General features: G+C 43.6%; 1 protein-coding gene across 1 annotated transcript; it reads right to left on the bottom strand.

Moving 5' to 3' along the window:
- Positions 1–1763: 1763 nt before the first annotated feature.
- tm9sf4 (transmembrane 9 superfamily protein member 4) lies at positions 1764–19377 on the bottom strand. Its single transcript, XM_034695576.1, has 18 exons — positions 19306–19377; positions 13088–13198; positions 12620–12719; positions 12363–12519; positions 12085–12229; positions 11497–11620; positions 11262–11383; positions 10644–10755; positions 10453–10523; positions 10088–10220; positions 9265–9346; positions 9065–9140; positions 8380–8463; positions 7391–7566; positions 7240–7303; positions 6970–7089; positions 6725–6814; positions 1764–3707 (listed from the first exon to the last, which is right to left on the bottom strand). The coding sequence occupies exons 1-18, from the start codon at positions 19321–19323 to the stop codon at positions 3558–3560; spliced, it is 1935 nt and encodes a 644-aa protein (XP_034551467.1). The 5' UTR covers positions 19324–19377; the 3' UTR covers positions 1764–3557.
- Between the last annotated feature and the right edge of the window lie 1283 nt (positions 19378–20660).

Raw genomic sequence — 20660 nt, forward strand, 5'->3', positions numbered from 1 at the left:
CAGGTGTTCAGAGAGTTCATCCTGTGGTGTTTATAAACTGTAACTTCATGTCGACTCAGAGGACCAATAAACAGAGAACTCTGAACAAAAACATCAACTGTGACACAGATTACATCACACAGGTGTGTGTGTGTATGTGTGTGTGTGTGTGTGTGTGTTTGTGTGTGTGTGTGTGTGTGTGTGTTTGTGTGTGTGTGTGTGTGTGAGAGAGAGAGTGTGTGTGTGTGTGTGTGAGAGAGAGAGAGAGAGGGAGAGAGAGAGAGAGAGAGAGAGAGAGAGAGAGAGAGAGAGAGAGAGTGTATAAGTACAGTGTAGTGTGCAGGTGTTGTTGGAGAGGAGAAAAGAAGTAGAAGAAAGGGACTTAAAGTGCTCTGTCCATCAGCTCCAGTAGGTCTGTTTATGATTGAATGAAGTAATAAAGTTTGAAGAGAACCAACAAACTAAAAACTGCTTTAACGCCCACAATCCCTGACTGTGTGTGTGTGTGTGTGTGTGTGTGTGTGTGTGTGTGTGTGTGTTTGTGTGTGTGTAGGTTGTGGTGTCTCAGTCCCTCATCCTGTCGTTACAAGCTCTGCAGGTTCCTCCTCGTGGTTTCTATTCCTGCGTTAAGGCACAGTGTGTGTGTGTGTGTGTGTGTGTGTGTTTGTGTGTGTGTGTGTGTTTGTGTGTGTGTAAGTATAGGTTAGCTCCAGGATGCTATAATTAGGCTAGCTGTGACACTCTGCTATGCATACTGAGACGCAGTCCAGACTCTGGTCCAGACTGAGGTCACACACACACACACACACACACTCGTCTCATATATATATATATTGTTATATTTAGGACAGGGGAGGTGTTACGATGCAGGAAGCTCGGTCTCATCCCTCAGAGGACCGTCTGCTGGATCTTGATCTGGTTTCTATTGATGCATGATCTAGCCTTTCACCTTCATCAGGTCAGACTGTAGGTTCACAGTTTGGTTCTCAAGCAGACATCATGTTTGTTCTTCTGGAGCAGGAGGTGACCATGTTTGATAACTGAGCCCAGGAAGAGAAACACCACGGACACAGAGGACTCTGATTTTCATATTCAACCCATCAGTTTATTATTTTGACTTTGTACAGTTTGAGTCTGGCATTCTGAAAAAGAAAAAAAGAGAAAACCAACAAAAAAGAAGAAGTTCCTTTGAAAGTCATCATGGGCGTCATGCTTTTGGCTAAAACGATGACAGAATCATTACAGAGAGCGCCACGAACAGAGAAACGCAACAAATACAAAGCTGTTCTCTTTATTTACAATGACCCAGCCTCACACACACACACACTCACACACCGGACTCACACACACACACACGACCCAGGCCTCTTTAAGTCTGTCTGTAAAAATCTCCCCCGGCACTTACACATGAACAGCAGGAGACAGAGTTGGAGCTTGATGACCAGATACAGAGGAGGAGGAGGAGGAAGAGGAGTACATAAGAACAGGTGGAGTCCAGCAGACAGACAGAGAGGACTCCTCTCTGCCCTCTCAGGTGTCTGACCCCCCCCCCCCCCCCCCCCCCCCCCCATCTGCACAGCCCTGCAGTTACCTGTCGCCCTGACCACACCTCTACCTGCCTCAGATCTATCACCTGAGGCCTCTAAACCAGGACACCTGTTGACCTATTTGACTCTGACTGTTGACTGTTTATCAGTTGAAGTCTGTGATTGGTTCACCCGCAGCTTTGACCCCAAGGACATTTATCTGTAACAGGTATTTCTTCAAAGAACTGCAGACATTGATTCTTTAATTTATGTTCATTTACTGATTTTTTTCAATGCATCAAATAGAAAAACACTCATCATGAACTCTCAGTACCCAAAGTGATGTCTTTTATCCAAACCCAGAGACGGTTCATGTCTCAATAACAGAGAAGAATGAGTCAGACCAGGTGAGACACTCCTGCTCGATGACTGAAGAGAGGACTTCATTATCATGTGACCTGTGTCTATCAGAGGGAGCAGGTTAGGAGGACAGTGTGCAGAGTTAGATGTGTGCTGGTTCTGAAGCTTTAAAGCTACTGTGAGGATAAGGTTTGTTTGGACTGTGGCGCCCCCTGTGGACAAAACGATACCTCTTACAGCTTTACTTGCATGAATGAGACTTTTTTTCAAAGATCTCTCTGTGAACACCTGCTGAGGAGAAAGACAGGTGATTCAGCAATCGTGCGCCTCTCACAGCAGGTACAGGTGAGTTACTCAACAGAAACCGTCAGTCTGCATGCTCTGTTTGATTTCTGATCTCAGTCCGTTGAATGACCTGATCAAACTCCTACAGGAGATTCACACAAACACTCAGACACACTCTGAACTCTGCACACTGAGCAGGAGGCGACCTGCTTCTGAGCTAAGCTAAGCAGCTGCTGGTTAATATGTTTCTGTGTAACTCTGGGTAAGAACTCTGATCACTTTAAACCTCTGTGTTGATTATGTTCTGATGCAGTTTGATTGACAGATACGTTTGTAGTTAAGCCTCAGAGTAATAAACGTGTTAGCTCTAACGAACACCTGAACAGGTGTGTCTAAAGGCAGGAAGCTGAACATGGAAAATCACATCAATGAAATCCGAACACATCATCAGAAGGAGCTGACGACAGAAACACCTAATGTACAGGTCTGATAATACTTGGGCTCCACCCAAACACCATCACTCTGAAGTCTACCTGCACAGGTAGGAACAGACAGGCGGGTCCTGTTGATCAGTCTGTATGTTAGTGATATGTAGCATTAGCTTCACACTCAAATGGTCCTCTGAAAGCATCAGTTAGCACACTGCCAACACTAACACAAGAGATTCAAACATCAGTGTTTCAGTCACACTCCTCTTCCTCATCACGAGGAGGTCGTCTTCTTCTTCTCCTCCATCTCTCAGCTTCCTTCTGCAGAGCTTCATACAGTCCATGACGGAGAGTCTCAGAGCAGGTGGAGCTGTGGTGATGAAGGAGCTGATGCTAACGTGTTCACACCAGGACATGAGGACTAGAGTAAAAAACAACAGTACATTTAATTTATCGTTCTTTTCTTACACTGCAGAACTTCCCAACATAATTTCCATCAGACACGACAACATTAACACCACAGGTAGACTCCTGATCTCTGTCCCGAAACCAGAGAGCCGTCTGAAAGCAGAGAGAAGGAACGAGAGAGAGCAAGAGGAGGAGGAGGAGACAGCTGAGAGAAAGAACAACCTGATAACTTAAACCAAGAGAAGTGTGCAGAAACATGACAAGCTTTGGCCCGCAGTGCTGAAAAACAGTCCCATCAGAGGAGGGGAGGCCTCTGGGTCTCTGTCCTGGAGGGGGGAGGGGGATCGAAGTGAGGGGAGGGGGGAGACAAACAGCTGGTTTAGCTCTGCAACCCTACTGTTCTCCCCCACAAGGCCAGTAGGGGGGGCTGTAACGCCATAAAAAGCAGCCCTGCCTGTTCCCTCCACACACAAGTCAGTGCTTGCAGGACATGAAGAATAAAAAATATATACATAAAAAGAAAAACTGAATGTGACGAAAACAAAGAAGGAGGAGGAGCGCAGCAGAGACTTCAGTCAATCTTCACAGCCGCATAGATTTTCCTGATGAACATGTAGGCGGCGTAAAAACCGATCGTTCCCGTCAGCAGCCAGAAGGACAGAACCATCAGAGCCGTGTAACCAAAGTACAGCAGGGAGGGGATGAACTCCACGATGTCCAGCTAAGGAGAGGGGGAGGAGGAAGAGGGGGAGAAAGAGTCAATAATAACATCTTTTAAGCAGCTCACATTTCTCCAGCAGGTTCTATTTTGTGTTCTAGTTCTTTAGAAAAACTATGTTCACACTTCCAATTTTTTTTTTGGGGTCAAGAGACCAGGTCAGATTTTTTAGAGGCAGTGTGAACACTCAAATCTGACCCAAATTTAGACCACTTCCATATGTGGTCCTGAATCAGATACAGATCTGTTTTTTTTTTCAATGCAACCTTATAGTGTGAACGGCCATGGCGGATTTGATGCGCATTTGATAATTTCACGCCAGTGACACACGTCACAATACTGTGCGGCGGTAGCAAGCGGCAAACTCCGATCTCAAACGATGAAGCCCATGCAGAAGTGTTATAAACTGCAATTCATCGAGAATCCGCTTGAGGCTGGCTGCAGAAACAACGGAAACCACATAGACATGAATGGGAAAAAGACGATCTTTGCAGCATTAATAAACATGTTTACAGCCTGGTTCAAAAAACGGCTTGGCCCTACGAAGCTAATCTCTGTAATGGCACACACTGTACAGGGGGTGAATTTTTTTCTAACGAGACGGTTCAGAAGATATTAAGATTACGAGTTTTGCCCAAATAAGGACATGACCGATGTGACTCCCGGTCGGGAACACATAGCTGTTGGCTAGGAGGCTCACACTACGTCACACTCTGCCTGGTTCAGTTCCGCATTTCCAATATGGCTGCCGCCGTCGATTTGCTTCAAAACAGCTCTCAGGAACAGATGGGTGACGTCACGGATACTACGTCCATATTTTATACAGTCTATAGGCGGTAGTCTTGCAAAAATGGAGGATAGCAACAATGGAGCAAGTCAATGGAGGGACAGCGAGGTCTTGGACCTTATATATATAAATAATTAATATACCTTTCAATCGTATTTACAGCCACAGCTCTGCAAAAAGCTGAAACAAGCAATTTGGCTCTCTTTTACCTCCTCCGCACCTGGTCATTCATTCTCCGGCTCACAGTGCACAAAAACTTTGTGACAAAGGCGAAAATGCTGACTTCCTCCATGTTTACGTTTGTGAAACAGCTGCATGTGACATAATTGTTACTTTTCTTTTGCGCATGCGGGGCAGTACGGAGCCACAAACAGTTCACACTGGAATCGGATACAGGTCACATTATAGATGGTAATGTGAACAGGCAAACTAAAATCGGATCTGAGCAAAAAATCGGAATTGAGCATCAAGCCTTGCTTCTGACTCTTAACTCTAAAGCCTGATTTATACTTCTGCGTCTAATCAACGGTGTAGCCTACGCCGTAGGTTTGTGTAGCTCCCATACCTATGCAGAGGCCTACGCATGAAGTCGACGTGCACTTCCAAAATGTAACTATGCGTCAAATTGATGTGGACCGCAAGCCCTGTAATTGGTCCGCTCAGCGGCATTGCATTTCCCACTTTACAACACTTGCGGGATCCCCGCACATCGGTTGTCCATATCGTCTCCTCCGACGTGTCTTCTCTATTCTTCCCTGTAATCATGTCTATATGATAAACAGCAACATGTATCAGCTGTTAAATAACATACGCTCAGAATCTCTGTGAAAAAGTAAACAGAAAACGTGGAAGCTCTCTGCTTTCATCGAGCTGTCAGAGTGACAGACATTTTGTTATGGCTTCTTCATAGAGAGATCCACAAAGGTCACCAGATGTCAGGATGACTACAGGCTCTCTCTGTGGGTTTTTTCATCGTCTCACTGCAGGGTCTTAATCTGGCAGCACTAAGATGAGACTGCTGCTGTGTGAGGTTTTATCAGATGTAATAAAGTCTGAGTCAAAAATACAGGCGGCACCGCTCACTGCCTCTGAATCTCCTCTCAGAGACCTGTTCTTTAATAAAACACTCCTCTGTGGACCTGTTTGTTTTGATCCCTGTGACAGACATAAGAACTGCTGTACTCCTCCTCATGCCCACTGTGCAATGATCACATTTGTACAGGTTCGGAGTGTTTTTATTATTTACAGAGTGAGACACATGTTACTGTGTGATCTGCACTGTTACCTGAATTAAGGTGTCCTCTGTACCGGTGTTCACTTGCATGTAGTGCACTGAAGCTGCAGCAGTACTTGTTGTCATTATACAACGCACTATGAACTGAAGGCTTTCTATTTCTGTTATTACACGTTTATCAGCGTTTTTTAAAAAGCTTCAAAAATACATTTCCCATAATGCAAGCTGATAGCAGCTGGATGTTCTTTCTAACCAAGCGGCAACCTCCGGTCTCCAACTATGAAGCCCATGCAGAAGTGTTATAAACTGCAATTCATCGAGAATCCGCTTGAGGCTGGCTGCAGAAACACTGGAAACCACATAGACATAATTGGGAAAAAGGCGATCTTTGCAGCATTAATAAACATGTTTACAGGCTGGTTCAAAAAAAGGCTTGGACCTACAAAGCTAATCTCTCTAATGGCACACACTGTACGGGGGGTGAATTTATTTATTTTTTCTCTTGTCTGCATATATATTTCTGGTTTGTGTCATGTTTGTCACAAACTGTCAATTATTATTGCAATTTATTCTTGCAGCAATAGAAAAGAAAGAAAACATGGGGTGAATTTTTTTCAGAAGATTATGAGTTTTTGCCCAAATAAGGACATGACTGACTTGACTCCCAGTTGGGAACACATAGCTGTTGGCTAGGAGGCTTCAACCCCGCCTCTTTACGTCACACTATGACTGGATGAGTTCCGCATTTCCAATATGGCTGCAGCCGTCAATTTGCTTTAAAACAGCTCTCAGGAACAGATGGGTGACGTCAGGGATGCCACGTCCATATTTTTTTTACAGTCTATGTTTCTAACTCAGTCCCTGCAGGTGATGATGCAGCTTCTCTGACTTCAGACACATAATGACACTGAGAGCAATGAGGTCAAACTCAAACAGGTTTCCACGTCCCATCATCACCAACTATCAGAACGGCTGAGGTTTAAAGGAGGAGACCGTTACCTTGTTGACAAAGTAGAAAACTGCATAAATGAGGACGTAGAACGCCGAGCCTCCTGACACCAGGAAGGTTCTCCACCACCACCGGTAGTCCTGAGGAATAGAGTGAGGAAAGAGGATCACACTGATGGGTCCACACAATCCTTCAAAAACAAACATGTGTTCTCTGTCTGCAAAGCTTTAGTGTGTCACAACACAGGAGACTCATTTAACACCATCAGTCTGCAGCACACCAAGTCTGAACTCACCTCTGCACACAGCTGGAAGTAAACCATCACGATACTGATCTGAGAGCAGGACACCACCAGGATGATGAAGACTAGAAACAGGAAGCCAAACAGGTAATAGAACTGATTCTCCCAGATGGCCTGCAGGGGGAAACAGACACACAGACACACAGACACACAGACACACAGACACACAGACACACAGATACACAGATACACAGATACAGTGAAGTGATGTAAAGAGAGGTCTGAATCTGAAAATCTGGACACGGTCGAAGTATTTGTACTCACACTGAAGATGAAGAAGAGCTCGATGAACATGGCTCCAAACGGTAGAATCCCAGCCATCAGGATCCTGGAGGACAGGAGAGAGAACATCCATCAGAGGTCTGAGGATAAGGTTCAAACCAGGAGGATGAAGAGCAGCCTGTTCAACACTCACCCCACAAACTTGTTCATGTACCAGCGCTGCTCCGGGACCTGTCGGGGGATCTGGTTGGTGCGCACCGGGTTATCATAAGGCTGCTTACGGAAGCCAAAGTAGTATCCCAGGTAGACCAGTGGCATGGAAATCCCGAACCACATGCAGAGCAGAGCCAACATGGTGGTGAAGGGGACCTGGGGGGGGGGGGGCAGGATGTTAGAGTGTTTAAGTTTGACACAGGATACAACACATCTTCCCCAACCACAACATGGTCTCAGCACATGTCTGTCTAACATGAGTCTGGTTCTGCTGGAGGTTTCTGCCCGTTAAAGGAAGTTTGTCCTTGCTGCTGTAACTTGCTAAATTCTGCAAAGTGCTCTGCTCATGGTGGATTAAGATGAGATCAGACTGAGTCTAGTCTGTAAAATGGGACTGGATCTTATCTTGTCTTGATGTTGGGTTTTTGTTAATCATGTAACATAGAGTACGGTCTAGACCTGCTCTTTTTGTAGAGAGTCTTCAGATAACATTTGTTGGGATTTGGTGCTATATAAATAAAGATTGATTGATTGAGCTTCCTCATCTCAATGATCAGCTGTTTGTTATAAATGCTACTGGTACAACCTGAAGCTCTGAGTGGAAAACCTCTGACAGATATTTCAGACTGACAATCTCTTTCACATAGGCACCGCTCTTTAAGTGCTATGATTACAGGTCTGAATAAGCAGGATGTGTCCACTTCCTGTTTCTGTGTGTCTGACTCAGATCTGTTAAAGCATGGCGTGGCAGCAGTTTCAGTTAGATTATAAAACAGCATGTTTCCTTAAAGCTACCAGAGTCACGGCAGACTGAGGGAGGCTGCAGCAAACCTCTGAGTGTGCAGTGTCCAGTGTTCTGCTGTAGATTTCCTCTCAGCGTGCTCACACTCATTTAATCAACTCTTACTCTGAAGTCACTAATGACAGAGGCTCGACCCTTTAATTCAGCCCATGTGTGCAGATACTCACCGCTCCAGAGGAGTGCTCCCCCCAGATGAAACAGTTGAGGACGAAGCAGATCCCAAAAACCACGGCAGGGTACAGAGTTGCAGTCTGTAGGGACACAAACACATTAAACTTCAGTTTACACCTTTTCATTTACACAAACAGAGCTGCCTTCTCTGCAGAACTTTGAACAAACCTTCAGTATATATATTTAACCTCTGTCCTCTCTGCTGTTAGCTCTAAACCCTGCAGCTTACTGATGACACACTCTGTATTCCCAATTGAAATACATCAATCAGCCGCAGCATCATGACCACCTGTCTGATATCCTGTAGGTCGGCAGCTATGAAACAAACTGTGATGCTCTATGAATGAAGTCTCTTCAGAGCATCCCTTGTACTGACCCTGCAGACCGAGAACAGTTTAAGAGACCCTCTGACCTCAGAGTCTAACCATTACAGTCTTTCCTCGTCAGAGTCGCTCTCATCCTCACTCTCATCCTCACTCTTGCCCCTTTTTCCAGTAAACTCAAGGACAAAGTGTTCCCTGTCTGTCTAACACATCTCCCCCCTCTCTGTCAGGTGTCACTGTACAGAGATGATCAGAGTTATTGATTCTGTCAGTACTCATGATATTAAAACTGACGGTTTAACTTTGATACCTGTGGATATAAATGTAGGTATGTTTATAAACAGAGTTATTAACGTACACAGAAAGCTCCTTTCCTCCATCGGTGGCCCTTGAGTGTGCGATACAGTCTGCCCGCAAAGTAACCGCCAAATACGCTGCTCGACAAACAGCAGAGGAACAAGGATTAGAATGACATTATAATATATGATTTTATAAATTAAAACATGATATGTTAGTGACTCTATGAAGGAGAGCCAGAGAGACTCATCCAACTCTTACCCCATGAACATGAAGAGGAAGCAGGATGTGGTCATCAACGCTCCTCTGCTGGATGGAGACAACATGCCCAACATGGCTACAACTGTGACACAAACACACACATGTATCATTAACTTTAAACCTCAGTAGAGAAGTTTTACACTCCAACACAGTCTGATTGTTCAGAATGACTCATGAAATAACACATGATAAGAACATGTGTTCATTTGAAACTTACAGCCTTCATAAATTAAATAACTTCATTTCAGTGTCATAACAAAAAAAAAAAAACACTTTTCAGGGTTAGTTTTCAGACAAAAGCTTGTTCTGCATATCATCTCCTTCAAAGTTTCAGTCGCCTGTGCTGACAGTGTTTGTGTTTCTATCTACCCTGCATGATTGGATGTGTCACAGAATCGGTGAATGATTGGAGAAGAGGATGAAGTAGCTTCATCACTGCACACAGAGGTCACATGATGTAGGACCTGCCCACTCCCACGTCGAGTGTTCCTGAATACTTCCTGCTGTGTTCAGCTCACCCTGACTTCTTACAGACCCATTTCTCAGAATGTGGAGGGACACGTCTTTGTAATGAATCATCTGTTTGTGTTCATGCAGCTCAGGAGTTTGGTGTGTGAACAGTGAAAGTGTTTCATCTCTACTCCACAGTTTATCTATCTTATCAAAGATTTATCTTTACTGCTCTATGTAAGCAGCATCAAGTGTGTTTGAGAACATCATGGGAACACTGAACAGCTTTCTCCTCATACTTAATCCTCACAAGTAAACGACAGGAGAAAAGCTTTTTTTTGTTTGATATCTGCTGAAAAGGAAACACACTCACAGATGACAATGAGCACCATGCAGAAGAGCTGGATCCCTGAGCCCAGCAGAGAGCTGAGGATCATGGGATACTGAGGCGGCCTGAAGACGTCACCGTGGACGTTCTTCCATCCGGACTCCTCCATCGTGTCCTCCTGTCAGAGAGGAGAGAGAGAGAGAGAGAGAGATCTCATTTACCTTAAAACGTACTGATGGGAGGAAACGTGATAACCTGGTGATGTTTCAGTAAAAATTAATGAGTTTAATTATTCTTTCTCAAAGTCTGAACCACATTTTAAGTGCATGTTTCAAACTTGTGTGGGTCTCCATCAGTTTTTAACTTAAATTCATGTATAGATTTGATCTCATCTTAGGATGACATCTTACAATGTCATCCTCTCTGTTGTAGTTAGCGATGTCCTTCCTCAGGGTCCTGATGATGATCATACTCAGAATACCTTAGAGAGAAACAGACATCGGAGACAGTAAATATGCGATGTGTTCTCATCGAGTTTATAAGTTCACATGTTATGTTTCCTGCATTGAGAGATGCTTTCAGAGAAAAAAGCTTAACGTACCAGACAGGAAGAATACGACGACCACAGAGTTAACGATGGAGAACCAGTGGATCTGGACGTCGCTCATGGTCAGGTAGGTGTCCCATCGAGACGCCCACTTCACCTCGCTCTCCTGCACACAGACCATCAGAGTCTCAGCCCCCTTTCCTCTACATTCATCCCCACATGTCCCCGAGGACTCACAGACATCACGTCACCTTTGCCTCCCAGCTCACTCTCTTGATAATTTTCCTGCTGCACGTTTACTCTGGTTTGTAAAGCACATGGCTGAGTGTTAATGAAGGAAAGCTCTTCAGGGGATTAAAGTGAAAGAGCCCTGAGATAATCACATGAGTAGAAACTCATTCACCAGGACGCCGGTTTGGTCGTGATGTTAAGGTGTGCAGCCAATAAACAGAGAACAGAGTACAGAGCCACAGCTTGAAATCCCCCACTCTCCGCTCCCCATGTTTCCTCTCTCTTCGGCTGTCCGATCAATAAACTCAAAACACCCAAAGTATAAAGAACCAACAACAAAGAGGAAACTGACGGACTATGTGCTGATGTTAAACTAATCCTGAGTTAATCCTGCTGTGTGTGTGCGGGTTATGGTGGTCTGAGCCTGCAGCAGTCACTGACCTCCCAGTGCACCGAGTAGGTGAAGAGGACCTCGTTCTCCTTGGAGGGGTCGATCTCCTGAGGGGCGGAGCCACTGGCCTCAGGCAACGTACACGTCTTGTCAGCTTCCACAGCCTTCAGATCTGAGCACAAATATCACACCAGGTATCACAAGAGAGCAGTGACAACACCTCTGACTGCAGCGGGGGCTTCACTTCAAGCATCACGTAGCTTTACAGAGCGCGCATACACCTACCTTCTACTTTTACACTCTGGGGAACGACCTCGAATCGCACCACCCTGTAGTTGTGAACGTCACCCTCCTCCAGCTTCTCTTTGTGGAAGTACAGGATGAAGGACAGGTGGTTGTGCAGGTAAAACTGTGAGAGAGGAAACAGACAAACATGAAAAACTTACAGACAGAACTTGAATTCAGTGTGTCTGTAGTGACATCACAATGTCCGAGCCTTTCAGTCAGATTCATAAGGTTTCAGGTGGGAGCTGTGAGTCAGCAGATTTGATGGATAACTGATGTTCAATATAAAGATACAAATTTACACTTTCATGATTTTGAAGCCTAAGTTTTATTGGTTTGGATTGTTTTTAGATTTAAGTCCTGCTCTCCCATCAGAGAGAAATCAACCCATACACAAACATTTATTGAACCCTGTTATGTGTCGCTCACAGAGCTGTTGGGCTGAAAACGTTAAGTTTCTGTGTGATGTCACTTCCTGAAGTGGTCGATGTAGATGAACATAGCAAAGAGATCTATAACTGACGTCCTCTAAACGTCTCTACACCTGTTAATTGTGCAGCAGGTCAGTGAGACTGTATGAAATATTACCTTGTTGTTGTCGTAGAAGCCCAGTCTGTACCCATGCTCAAACTGGATATCTTTCATGATGTCCTTCTTCTGCTCCTCCTCCACTCCAGCGTCTCTGTTTGGATAAAACTCCAACCTGGTGGCAACGGGCAGGTTGTCTGCGATACTGAACACACAGAGACACGTCAGTGACCAGATTCAGTTTCTTGTTGAAATGAGGTGTTAGAGAACCACGATAATGTAGGTGTTGTTTGAATGTGAATATGTCAGGAAGAGTATTGTTCTGAAGAAACACTCACAGGTGAACATAATACTCCTCCTGGATTCGCTCAGCGACCAGCTTGCTCTCCTCAATGTTCAGCTTTTTCTTCTCACACACCATCTCACATTTCTTGTTCTTATTCATCGCCACGGTGTAGAGCGTGTTCACGATGCGGTCTCCACGTAACACCTCGCCTACAGAGAACAATGAAAACACATTAATGAAAACACATTAATAGATACACAATAAATAAATATACATGAATAAATACATGTAGAGCCGCAGTAAACATACCCAGGTTCTCTCCCTTGTAGAAAACAGCGTCGGGCTTACAGTAAGGCAGGGAGTAGTATTCATAAGGGAGCTGCGTACGGGAGCTGGTCAGCTTTACTGCCTGAAAGATGACATGAACATAAAGCATGCTCGTTATCAGGAGCTGTAAGCAGCCTAGTAGCGTTTGATAAAACTGCAGCACACTGAGGAGCTTCTCCTCCGTCAGCAGCAGAGAGAGACACGCTGACTGCAGTCACCCTGTCCCTCCCTGTCCCTGTTCTACCTGCCTTCTCTACATTTGTCAATGTGTTTTATGTTTGTGTTCATATCAGATCTCAGTTTGTCAAATCAAAGCCTCTGAATGCTGCTCCTACTATAATCTGTGTGTAATAACACAGAAAGGACACGACCTTTCCGCTGATGACCTGAACCTTGGACACAACAGGTCTACTGATCCATGAGGTGCTGATGAGTGAGCTGTGTTCTTACCTTAATGTCTACTGTGTCGCCGTCATGGAAATCCCGGGGAGCCACTCCAGGAACATAGAAAGGCCTGACTACAGGCAACAAGGACAACAGCAGCAAGGCCCACCACGTCTCCTGCAACACACACACACACACACACACGCACACACGCACAAAACACATTAGAGGCAAGATGACCACAACAGACAAAGTGATTATCTGTGCAGAGTGAGGGAGGAAAATGTCCGTCATTATTCATGTGGATCACAGATCAGGACATACGGAGGAGGATAGCTCTTCTACAAGGCTCTTTGACTTTATGAAAGACCTCAGAAGCAGATCCCTCCTCACCTTAAAACAAATATAACATCACAGTGACTCTCTGGGTTTAACCACAAACTGTATCCGGAGGTTTTAATAATGGGATGTACGTTGTTGTTGTAATAGAGTAAGGACTTGTTGTACAGTATTTGTTGGAAGACAGATTCCCTCCATGAAAGTAAACATCATGTGTTGTATATAGGGGTGCAACGGATCAAAAAACTCATGGTTCGGATCGGATCTCGGTTTTGAGTCACGGATCGGATAATTTTTCGGATCAGCAAAATAAAAATGCATTTCATGGCATGGCAAGTGAAGGAGCAGAGGAACTTAAAAAAGTTTCACTGCATTCTTCTTTCAATCGCTGATTTTCACCGTCCACTTTTCTTTGAGCAGCAAACTTGGAACACACCTTTTTTGTGCATTCTAGGGTCCTACAGCTGGCAAAGTGCCAATATGCAAATTGCTCCAAAAACGAAAGTGGAAGTTAAAAATTGCCCTCGCAGCATTGGACTCTAAGTGACCCAGTAACAGCCTGTCTGCATGTCGTTGACATGGAGACAAGTCCCGGTAAACACGTGGTGACCCAACCAGAACACAGAGTGAAGGAATAACAGTTCGGGGACCACAAATAGGCGGCCGGATGTGGCCCGCGAGCCGCGTATTGACGGCCTCTGGTCTAGTGGGTGCGCAACGGAATTTCATGACGTGGCTCAAGCACATTCAGCATTCACTGTATTTCACAGGGAAACCAAAATGCTCCCATACATGTGACTTAAGAGATGCAGGAGAGTTTTCAAGTTCCTCTGCTCCTTCACTTGCCATGACTACCGCTGCGCTGCGCTTCACGAGTGAGTGTGGATTGAACATGCGTTCCTCACGTGAACACGCGCAACTTTTTTCATAAACCGATCCGCGGACCATGTCCGTGCCGAACCGTGGAGAGGCATCCGTACGGATCACGGATCAACGATGATCCGTTGCACCACTAGTTGTATAGAACCGTTCAGAGGAACAACGGGGTGAGGCGTCTGTAAACAAGTCTAAAGCTCTGAACACTGAACTGTATCAATAGTTTCATTGTTATAACTCTGAGGAGGAATCAGTTACTCTTCCTTTCAGGCTGTGGTCTGTTGACTTTGAGGGAGGTGAAGGGTTATTATGAGGCATGGCTTAAACAAACTGTGCATACATACATCTCTCTCCAGGTGCTTCAGCCTGACAGCACTTCTTAATGGTGCTCAAAAGAAGGTGCGTGTGTGGAACTGGGTCATTCTAATAAACTGTCCGGATGCAGACCGGCTTCTCTTTCCCTTCAGTCCAATCCAAAGTTTGAATAAAGGACTTCACTGTGAGTGGGCTGACTACAGAAGAACAAAATACCCATACAGCGATATATCCTCATCCTGACCCATGTGATGTAATCATCATACGCCAGCAGGGATGTAAGGATATATCACAAGACGGTAAAAAAAATCAATACAAATAAGGGTGGATTAAAAATGGATTTAAAAAAATTGTATTGCGACTTTATTTTTAAACAGTGGAAGGTGCTTTCTGCATTTCACGTCACTTGTTCAACATCTTTAAGTCTCTTGCGCTGCTCTCTCTCGTCATTCGCTGAGTTGAGCGTAACAGACATGGCAGCAGCAGGTGAAGACCGAGCAGTTCAGGATGCACCTTTGTGTTTGAAGTCTGAGGTATGGCAGAAATTTGACTTTCCCTAATATTCCTGAAAAAGATATGTAAATTCCAAGCCAGGAGCATAAGCTGCACTTTAGTTTATTTAAAGAGATTGACCTTATTTGTTTTAATATTTCATACTTTTATTTGGGAATCGTTCACTTTCCATTTCTCTATAATTGTTCTGAAATTTTCCAACAAGGTATTTTTGTACGGTAATTCTAAGTTTTTTTGCGAGGTGCTGAAAAAAAGTGTGCAATGGTTTTGAGTTACAACACACCTTAAAAATGAAAAAGGATGACTTTGTTTACAAAGAAATAAGATAAAAAATATATATTGCAACTGTCCATATCTGAGAATTGAAATAAAATAATAGTTATTTAAATTTTGAGTTCAATCTAGTTTTCTTGAAACACATTAGAGAATAGTGAGTGAATCGTATCGTGAACCAAAAGTCGGGATTCCAATCGAATCGTTGGTAGAGTGTATCCTTACATCACTATACGCCAGGGATAAATATTCATATTTAAACCACTCTAAAACGCTTTCCCTGATCATTCGACCCACAGCGTCACTACTTTATGACTCCATGCAGAGGCAGGAATAACACGAACGAGGGTAATGACAGTTAATCATAGACAGCTGCATAATATCGGAAAAAGATAGCAGGACGTTTGACAGAGGTGGAAAGAAAGTAAGAGCGTTATCTGCTTTTAAAACGTACAAGAAGAAAATTTGACGAGTTGTACATGCTTTCCTACGAGCTACAAACCAATGTGAAGCTTGAGTCTTACAGCGTGCTCAGATGGCAGAGGTTTGACTGAAGAGTGAGAGGAAGCTGAAACAGCGCCGCCGTAGTTACTGACATCACAGTGAGTACCACTGTAGCTGTTACAGGTACACTAAAGTACTTTAAAGATGCTTTCTTTAAGAAATGTGTATTTTTTACACTTATTTTAGAGTAATTTTTTAAGTCTCTTTAAATTTAACTTACAGACTAAAACACAAATATTGTTCCATCTCAGTGAAACCAATAAACTCATGAATCCTGCTCTCGGTTGTTGTATGGACTCTTTGTATTCTGTACTTGATCACATATCCTGATGTACTGCCATATGATTGTTTCACAATATACTGATTAATGCAGCATTGTGATGTTAACTTTATTGATGGATGAGTATTTTGTATCTTATCACATCGTACTGTGAGTCACAGAGTGATTCCCTCCCCTGGTGTTGACTTCAGGTTCTTTGTAATGGACCTACCCTCCACCTTCACTTAGGCACACATGCTAATGCCAGAGAGCTTATGTGCATGACTCTGACCACATGAAGTAACACTTAAAACCTGTGTATGTGGACCCGATGTGACAGGTACTGAGGGTCTTACTGTCTACCTGTAGAGTCAAAGTCACACCATTCAAAACCACTCCTCACAGAGGCAGTGTGAGTCTGTCTGAGTCACTGCGTTCATTACAAAGATATTACTGTTTTTAAGTTCTCACATCCTGACAAAACATTTAGACTAATGTGGGAAACTGCAGCGTGGAGGAGAAGCGTCTGGTGGATGTGATGTCTGAGAGTGACTGAGAGAACTTGGAGCCTCTTGATAAAAGTGAAGCAGCCAACATGGCTGACATGGAGCAGCAGACTGAGAGCAGAGAGACTTTCCCCATCACACTGATTTACACTCTGGAGCAAAGTGAAGGTTCATTATTTGACCTCTGATGTTCTTTGAAGTTAGAATGAGTTCAGTCATGATTACAGGTTCCAACTCGTGACTTTAAAACCCTGACAGCCGGTGCAAAGAAGAGAGACAGTGTTTGTGTAGTTAATTATCATGTAGGGCTTCTGTAGCATGTTTTAACTTTGACAGATTAGATTATTCAGACAGAGATTATAGTGTCATCTCTCTAGTTCACTCCCAGAGTGCAGGCCGGCTCATCAGGGGCGTAAAGATTTACCTGTCTTAATGTTAGAGATCTGAGTATTATAATATGATGATATGATGGGGCAGCTTTGGCTCAGTGGTAGAGGGGGTTGTCTCTCCATCGTAAGGTTTTGGGGTGTGTGAATGTGTATGAATGAGATTAGCTAACACTGATGGTCCCTTACTTTAGCAACCTCTACCATCAGTTAGTGAATGTGGTGTGAACGGGTGAATGTGATGAAAAGAGTGAAAGTGCTCAGAAAGAAAAGAGGTTTATGAGTTAAAGTCCATTTAGCATATTCAAGTAATGACCTGCTTACTGAAGTTCAGCTGTTGATCCCATCAGCGTTATCAGTACTGATAAGGTCTTTCACTGTGTTTGGACTAACACTCAGGACGAGGAACTGAAGCCATTGACATGACAACATGATGATGTGTTTTTGAATTTTGAGACTTAATCCTGAATTAAATATTATTTTTTACAGATGGTTATATAACCACTTAAGTTTATATTAAAACATAGTGTTTAAAGCTGCTGTTGGTAGGAATGGTGTATAAAACGTTACTTATTTTCTGCTGGGTTTGGAGAAAAGGTCATAATACCCATCGGTACTCATCGGTAAGTGGAGTAATTTGAGACTATCCAATCTATCTAATCTCTGTGTTTTCCAATGCCTTTGTATCAAGCAATGTTATTATCCCCCTTGTTCCCGTCATGACGGACCAATCATAGCTAATCTCCAATCCTCAATCCTGATTGGTCAAGGGGCGGCCCCTACTACGTCCTCCGATTGGTTATGAGTCCGGCACTATCATGATGTGCACGCTGATCTGTGTTGGGGGGCTAGGAGGAAATCTGGTTGGGAGGGATAGTGTTGACATCTTAGACTTTATAAAATATGAACGTAGTATCCGTGAGCTCAGCCATCTGTTTCTGAAGCACTGTTTTGAGGCCAATCTGCGGAGGCAGCCATATTGCTGCTGTCGAGAGATTGTGACGTAAAGAGGCAGGCTTTCAGCCTCCTAGCCAACAGCTACAGTGTTCCCGCCTGTCAATCAAGTCAGCTCTGCCTCTCATTGGAAGACTTGTGATCTCAATATCTTCGAAATTGCCGCGTTAGAAAAAAATTCACCTCCCCCGTACAGTGTGCGCCGATCGAGAAATGAGCTATCCAGACTACACTCGTCTTTTGTACCAGGCTGTAAACATGTTTATTTCTGCTGTAAAGATCATTTTTTATGAATGGGTGTGTATGTGGTTTCCGGTACTTCCGAAGCCAGCCTCAAGCGGATCCTCGATGAACTGCAGTTTTCTAACACTTCCGCATTGGACTCATATTTCTAGACCGGAGGTTGGCGCTCAGTTGACATTCAAAGTCCCTCTCTCTGAAAAGATGTTTACTCTGTGACTACCCACAGCAGCTTTAAATATCACCTCGTTCACCTGAAACAACATCACATATCACCTCATCAGGTGAGAGTATTGTCACACCTCCACCTGTTAATATTAGACCAATCGATCATCTTTGACCATTATTAATATCAGTATTATTATTATTTTTGTTGTTGTATTCTCTATATTCATAATGATACCTGAAGTGTGTCTGTCTCTGTGATAATAGAGCAGAATACACCTGATCTATGTTTAAAGTGTCCTGAGATGAAATAAGTCATGAACTAGAGCTCTGATGATAAAGATTTATGAACTGACTGATTGATTATCAGGCCTGACAGTGATGCTGTAGTTCAGCTATGTAGTTTACAGGAACAGGAAGTTAGCACACAGCTCAAATTCACACACCTTTACCAGTCAACCTCTCAGAGCTAACAGTGAACACCTTTACCTGTCTACCTCTCAGAGCTTACAGTGAACACCTGTACCTGTCTACCTTACAGACCGAACAGCGGCTTTCTGACAGACATGCTAACTGCTAACGTTAACTACACAAAGTTCTGTTAGCCGCTATGTCTCTGCTGTACATGTAGTGACAGTCTGTTTCCTGTGTACACACCTGTTTAAACTCTGTCAGCGCGGTTGTATGCGCAGGTAAAGGTGTATTAATCAGTGAAATTAGCCACAGCTCTCTGACAGTAAGCTAGGAAACCACAGCTAGCTACCTAGCGCTACAGCAGGCAGTTAGCCGAGCCGTCAAACAGCAGCTAACTCCCCCGGTCTACAGTGGAAACAGTGTTAATACACGGAGACAGAGCACCACTATGCCCCGGTCACAGCTTGGGGTGTGAGTTTAATCACAAACACAGGATGACAGAAGTGTAGTTTGGAGAAAAGAGTTCGCTTTTACACTCACCATATCCGCGGCCGCCATTTTGAATACGTGTCATTAGTGACGTCCCGGAAGTGCCATGTTTTTAGATTACTGATATTTTAATTTATTTAAACCTGATTTTAACCTCACACACCCACCAACCTATAACTATTCTTATACAGCAGATTTAAACAATAAGGGGATTTATGTATATAATAAAAAAACCCATTTAAACCATACACATTTTTACAACCTGCGCTATGACATCAGTGAAAAAAAACCCTTCTCAGGTAAGAGAGCCATACGTCTTCACTCACCTGTTCACAGACAGAACAGGTGAACGCAAACTGTATCATTTAATATCAGTGGTGGACAGTAACAGAATAAATTTACTTGAGTACTGTACTTAAATACATTTTTTGAGTATCTGTACTTTACTTGAGTATTATTTTTTGGGGGAACTTATTACTTTTACTCCTTTACTCCACTACATTCAGAAGACAATTATTGCACCTTTTACTCCACTACATTTCTATCAATGCTCTAGTTACTCACTGCTTTTGCTTTCAAGTCAGCTCATTAATTGTCTTCTGTTTTCTAATATCTGATCTCTAAGACAGTAAAATGTGTTTGTGTAGTTCTGTTTGTCTCAGTGGTTTAGTCGTACCTGTATATCGTGGGTCTCCACAGTTGAACGTGGAGCAAACACAGAGTAAATTTCACTCAGATCAGGCAGTTCATTTAGAGGTGGTAATGATGGCTATAATTCTCCACCTGAGCTCCAATGGCCATATCTTCAGCCCATGTTAGAGGTTTTTGAAATGAAGAATGATACGTAATGTTTGAAATGTTCACCCTGTTTCCCACTCTGCCTCAAACATATAAAAATTCACTGTCCAACCTCAGAAAGCGTGTTGAGCTACGTAACATTTGTTTCATTCCAGATGAACATTTCAAACTAAGTTGTCTGTGTTGGAGTAACTTAGTTTCTGTTTTTATTCCATGGTATAGTTTTTAGAGATTTCAAGTAATGGTTTCTAAATAAACATGATGTAACCATAGACTGTATAAAATATGGACGTAGTATCCGTGACGTCACCCATCTGTTCCTGAGAGCTGCTTTGAAGCAAATTGACGGCAGCAGCTATATTGGAAATGCGGAACTCAACCAGGCAGAGTGTGACGTAGTGTGAGCCTCCTAGCCAACAGCTATGTGTTCCCGACCGGGAGTCACGTCAGTCATGTCCTTATTTGGGCAAAACTCGTAATCTTAATATCTTCTGAACCGTCACGTTAGAAATAAATTCACCCCCCGTACAGTGTGTGCTGATAGATTAGCTTCGTAGGGCCAAGCTGTTTTTTGAATCAGGCTGTAAACATGTTTATTAATGCTGCAA

Source organism: Notolabrus celidotus, chromosome 11, assembly GCF_009762535.1.
Source record: "Notolabrus celidotus isolate fNotCel1 chromosome 11, fNotCel1.pri, whole genome shotgun sequence".
Lineage (NCBI taxonomy): Eukaryota > Metazoa > Chordata > Actinopteri > Labriformes > Labridae > Notolabrus > Notolabrus celidotus.